The sequence below is a fragment of the Conger conger genome, chromosome 1, assembly GCF_963514075.1.
Source record: "Conger conger chromosome 1, fConCon1.1, whole genome shotgun sequence".
Lineage (NCBI taxonomy): Eukaryota > Metazoa > Chordata > Actinopteri > Anguilliformes > Congridae > Conger > Conger conger.
In genome coordinates, this window is record NC_083760.1 from 29,498,309 (window position 1) to 29,504,308 (window position 6,000).

Consider the following 6,000-nt stretch of genomic DNA (forward strand, 5'->3'; position numbering starts at 1 on the left):
GCCATGCAAGGCGCTGTCCAGCTCGTCAGGAGCATTTGGGGGTTAGGTGTCTTGCTCAGGGACACTTCGACACAGCCCAGACGGGGGATCGAACCGGCAACCCTCCGACTGCCAGACAACTGCTCTTACTGCCTGAGCCATGTCGCCCCAGAAAATGCTGAGTGTTAAGAATATGACGCTGGGTGTTTCCTGGGTCTGTAGAATAGTAACTACTCACGGACACATCCCTCGATGTTCATAGAGGTGTTTGTCTTTTTGTTTGCATGCTGAAACAATGGCATTTTTTTTATTTTAAGGCAGCAGGTTTTGGATTCGTTCGACGCTTGACTTCAACTTTGAATTGCATTAAATTGGCATTCGTCTTCATCTTCATTAGAACGGTTGATGAGCATCGTGTATTGCGTTCATAAGTAATGTTGATCAAATCTAGGCCTTATTTATTCTTTTATTTATTTTCACTGGCATAGGGTTTGTTTAAAATGTGCGGTCAGAATGTTAGAATTTTAATCGGGTCAGTTTTCTTACTTTATTCCAAAAGTTCTTCTTTGCAGGCCTAATTCAGAGCAAAGAAAAAATACAGCTGAAACTCATGGCATATGAGTCACTGTTGGTAAATTGGAGCTTAAAATAATCTTGTAGCACAGCTTGAATATCTTAACAGTGCCATAATAAATGGAGTGTGAAAATTGAGGGGAGGAAAATCACTCAAAGTATGATCAAAATAATTTCCTGTACCTTGTGATAACTGATGAGAATTATGTGTGCAATTTTCATGATTTCTGCTGCTTGAATTAGGTTTGCAAAAGGTCATAATTTCTATTTAATTACATATGCATGTAATTTAAAAAAAAATGAATAAAAACATTATTTAGCTTGAACCTAAGGGAGGAAGTTGGTGTTCTATGAAACGTATAATACTTTTTGGTTATCCAAATTTACATTACATTACATTACATTATTGGCTTTTTTTACACCGGGATTAGAACCACTGACCTAGCAGGTCTTAACCACTCCGCTACATGCCGCCGCACATGCATTAATATGTGACCTGCTCTATCAAAATCACCCAAAATGTATTTTGAGTTTTAGAAACTAGTTGAAAGAGGGGAATGTAAGCTTTCCAGTTATACCCAAGGTGTCTCTCAACACCAGATATCAAGGGTGTTGTTTCCAGTTTAATTTTGAGTGCCACTGTTTTTCAGAACAGTGGCTTCAAAGTTTCGTTGCGATGCTCGAAACTCGGGTAACGAAACTCTGGGGCTATAAATTGTCATTTAAAACTATATTTTTACTCTGAGCATGTACTCTTGACATGAAGACGTACAGACCATGAAATCAAATATATTATATGTTATATTATATATGTATATAACATGTAGCCACAAACGCTGAAGTGGTTGTTTGTGACTGGTGAATGGTGACAAGCTGGCTAGCCTCCAAACAATGCACATCTCCAGTGTTACATTGACTTTGACATCTTGTGTTTAAAAGCCTTAACAACTATATTTTACTCTGAATTTGGCATTAGGAAATGCAGTTTATGAAAGCCAAGATATTGTTCTACGAAATGAAAGTCTAAAACAAAATTTACATAAAGATCAAAATTGGCCGTCGCCACTGATTATGATAGAACGGTTCACGTACACTCAGGTCACTTCATTATGTAGACCTTTACACCAGCTTGTTAATGCAAATATTTAATCAGCCAATCATGTGGCATGAATGCATAAAAACATGCAGATGTGGTCAAGAGGTTCAGCTGTTTTTCTGACCAAATATCAGAATGGGGAAGAAAAGTGATCGAAGTGACTTTGACCATGGATTTGGATATCTCAGAAACTGTTGATCTCCTGGGATTTTCATGCACAGCAGTTTAGAGTTTTCTGAGAATGAATGGTGTGAAAAACAAAAAACTTTCAGTGAGCAGCAGTTCTGTGGGCAGAAATGCATTAATGAGAGTAGTCTGAGGTGAAGGGCCAGACTGGTCAAAGCTGACAGGAAGGTGACAGTAACACAAATAACCACACATTACAACAATGGTATGCAGAAGAGCATCTCTGAACACACAACACATCAAACCTCTAAGTGGATAGGCTACAGTCTAAAGTGGATACGCTCATAACTCTAAAATACCTAAAAAAGTACTCACTGAGTGTATGTTGATATGATCTAAAAGGCTTCTTTTGACCCCACCTGCACGGTTTGGAGAGCAGTGTTCTAACCTCTGAAATCTGTCTTCTGCTCCCCTTCTACAGGAAGGACAAGCTACTGCGCTGCTCTCAGTGCAAGATTTCTCGTTACTGCGATGCCAGTTGCCAGGTAACAATGTGTTCCAATGCCGTCGGCCATTTCACATCAGTTTTATTTTCTTTAGAATTTTGCGTGTGTGCGTGCCTGCCTGCGTGTGTGCGTGTGTGCCTGCCTGCGTGTGTGCGTGTGTGCGTGCTTGCCTGCGTGTGCACGCGCAATGAATGATAGTTGTTGTTCCTCTCCTCAGTTTTCAATTGTATTTCTCCCTACTCTATGTAAATACTGGGCTTTCTTGGCCCCATCACTTCTCAGTGTTGTGAGAGTGAGAGACCCAGAGAGAGAGTAAGAGACCCACCAACCTGGGACCAGCTCAAATGAGAAACAAGTATTACAGGCGTACAACAGATATGAGAACGTGACCACCTGCACTGCCATTGTCATTCATAAAATTTAAATAACATGTGTTATTTAAACATAACATAACATGACTGTGTGGCATTCATCTTGAAACAAAAGGAGAGGAGTAGAGGTATCGTTACTAAAATGTCTAGCTAATTACAAATGACATGCTACCTGAACTATGATCTCACACAGGCTGCTTGGGCTGTGGTTTATTTTTGAATGCCCAGGCAGTTTCACAGTTCATATGGCTGAATTATAATACCTACCGTATAATTTTGTTCTATCGCTACCTCAGTGGTATTAATTCTGCTTCATACTTGAATTGTTTGGTAATGGAAACCTGTGGTAAAAAACGCAGAACAGATAGCGGGGCAGAAACATGTAATTACGCGATCTCGCCGTAACCAGGTCAGGCACAACAGATGTTGCTTTTACGACGACGCGCGGTACGGGGCCTGGCCTCCGGTTTCTTCCGTCCATAAAAAGAAGCGTTTCTGAGCGTCGCGAAACGGTCCGTTTCAAAGACGTATCCCTGCATTTTTCCCCGAGTTGCTGCCGCTAAACAAACAACGCCGCGAAGGAAGAATGACGGAGAGTGATTATTTTTATCCTCGTTTTATCCTTCGGTTGCTGGGGTAAATAAAGCCTGCTTCTAGATTCAAAAACAGAAGCAAACCTGGCCTAAGGGGAGGAAAAGCATAATGAACCTTCGATGTCAAGCTTGGAAAGCCCTACTTTAGGGTTACTCTTCAGGCCGGAGAAATGGGCTGCTGTGACTCCATGTTTACATTTGCTTTGTATTCACATGAATGAAGGTTTAGTAGTTGCATTGTTTGAACGGCCAGTAGTTTCTCTCTTGCCTTAACCTGCAGCTGTTAAAATTAAAAGTGGGTCAAACAATGTGAGATGTCCGGCGTTCAGATGCGTATGCCTGCGTGTCACTGCGGAAAAGAAGGAAGACTTTTATTTTTCTGTCATTTTGGAATTCCAATCATATTTGTCGGCCTGTTTCATCACTGCAGCACCTAAATAATAGTAATTCTTTGCATTTACTATATAGCGCTTTTCTCACACTTAAAGCACTTTACTGTGATAAGGGGGAAACTCCACCAATAAAGTGTAGCACCCACCTGGGTAATGCACGGCAGTCATTTTGTGCCAGAGTGCTCACCACCCGTCTACTTAGGAGAAGAAGCCCTTTTGGCTTGTTAAAACTGGGGGATGAGTGATTAGGTAGCTATGTTGGTAATTTAGCCAGGACACTGAGGAACCCCCTACTCTTTGCATGTTAAGGGATTTTTAATGACCACCGTGAATAAGGACTTCAGTGTAATGTCTCATTCAAGGCAGGGTTCCCATTACTGCGCTTGGGTATTGAGGTATATCTGACCAGAGGGAGGATGGCCCCCTACTGGCTTGCCAACGTCACTGTAGGGTAGAGGTATATCCCGTACACCACTTATGCAGGGAATCCAACAAGCTGACGTTTGCATCTATTTGCATTCTTTGCCTCAGCCAACGCAAGTTGTCATTTATCCTGTAGCAAATGTATTGGGTTTGGAGGGAGTCCTACCTCTTTTTAATTTCCTTCTCTGGAAATCATTATAAGGGCTGTTGACATGGTTCATAAGCAGCACAACACAAACATGACCATAATAAATAATAATAATTTGCTATTTTTATGACGCTTTCATCTAAAGTGACTTACAGTTGATTAGACTAAGCAGGGGACCACCTCCCCTGGAGCAATGTGGGGTTAAGAGCCTTGCTCAAGGGCCAAACAGCTGTGTGGATCTTATTGTGGTTACACTGGGGCTTTAACCATCTGCCTTCCGGGTCCCAGTCATGTACTTTAACCGTTTTGATGGATCCTATACCACTTTAAAATTATGCAGAAGTGAGTTTCATGAGTCAAAACAGTAGATTAGTAGCATAATATGATTATTTTATGATTTACAGCAATGCAGCCATTTGAATAGGTTCTACATCTAGTTTTACAAGCAGTCTGTGAATACGCTCAGAATTCTAAATTCCATGTGTCCCGGGAGATGTCGGCTGTTGTCAGAATTTGCCTTTATTTTGGTAGTTAAAGTTTGCAAATACCAACCAGCAGCATAATAGTCAAATTGTGGTAAACAACTATACTATTTATGTCTAGAAGCTAGTGTTTCTTAATTTTGGTCTCCTGTCGCCATGCTAACTGTAAGCAGTAAAAAAAATAAAACTGAAAGAAAGGACCTGTTGCACACTAGCCATCAGCGTCTACCTGAAGACCTCAGATGAACCATCATTCCCTTCCTGTAGTCAAAACTTCACCTTGAAAGACCTCTAGGAAGGGGCTGCCTCTAGCTATGTCACCTGACTATTGCAGTGTAGCAGAATAAAAGGATTTTAAAAGGTCTTTGTGTTATGTTCCTGAACCTGAAAGCATTTTTTGGTTTGTTTTGGTGGTGGGTTGTATGTTGTATTATTAAGAATGGCAAAACATTTTTTTGCTTTCTAAATACACACACACGTTTGAAAAAATTTATATTTTTCATTTAAATAAAAAAAAGAAAAAGTACACCTTCTTTTAATTTCATGCTTTTGGGCATAATGAACCCTCATCTATTATTCGGCAAGTCCTAACAGTAGATAAATGTAATCTTATGTGACAGATAAAACATAACAGATTTAACTTTGTCATTGCTTATTCAACCAAGAAGCCAAGATGGCTTAAACACTTAAACACTGGCTTATTTTTGGTTGAATAAATAAGGACAAAGTAAAGTTTGTGCGTGTTATTGTTGTGTGTCGCATGAGGAGTGGACTAGATGAGGCTTAGCTATGGCCTAATATGTAAAACCACAGAGTTGAAAGACGGTGTACATTTCACATCGCACGTCAATATGTATATTATACAGTGAAGCCACACAATACTCATAGCTGTATTTTTGATAATTGTTTATCCTGGGGGATGCAGCCAAGATGAATAGCCTAAAGCTTGTTGTGAAAATATGCTCAATGAAGACAATGGGAAAAGATGTTTAGATAAATCCTGAACTTCCATGACCTATTCTCTCTGGCAGATCGGCCCTACTGCAACACGCGTCTGCCGTCTGTTTGATTGAAGTCTCTTAACAAAATGGGTGTCTTCAGCTTGATGTAAATGCGTTTAACAGGTACCGCTTTCTGCTTTTTTTTCTTTCCAGAAACGGTCCTGGCCAGAGCACAGGGAGGAATGTCGGCGCCTCAAACGTCTCCATCCGACAGTCCCCACAGACTCCGTCCGGCTGGTGGCCAAAATCCTCTCCAAATTGGTACACCATTCCCGATTCTGACTAAAACTCAGAACATGAACCCCACTGA

At 40.7% G+C, this 6,000-nt stretch overlaps 1 protein-coding gene across 1 annotated transcript in view; it reads left to right on the forward strand.

Moving 5' to 3' along the window:
• The window catches only part of smyd3 (SET and MYND domain containing 3), a 209,374-nt gene that overhangs the window by 33,882 nt on the left and 169,492 nt on the right, over window positions 1-6,000 (forward strand). The window contains exons 2-3 of the mRNA XM_061221466.1: window positions 2,256-2,319; window positions 5,844-5,951. Coding sequence (XP_061077450.1) covers window positions 2,256-2,319; window positions 5,844-5,951 — 172 coding nt within the window. The remainder of the gene's footprint in view (window positions 1-2,255; window positions 2,320-5,843; window positions 5,952-6,000) is intronic.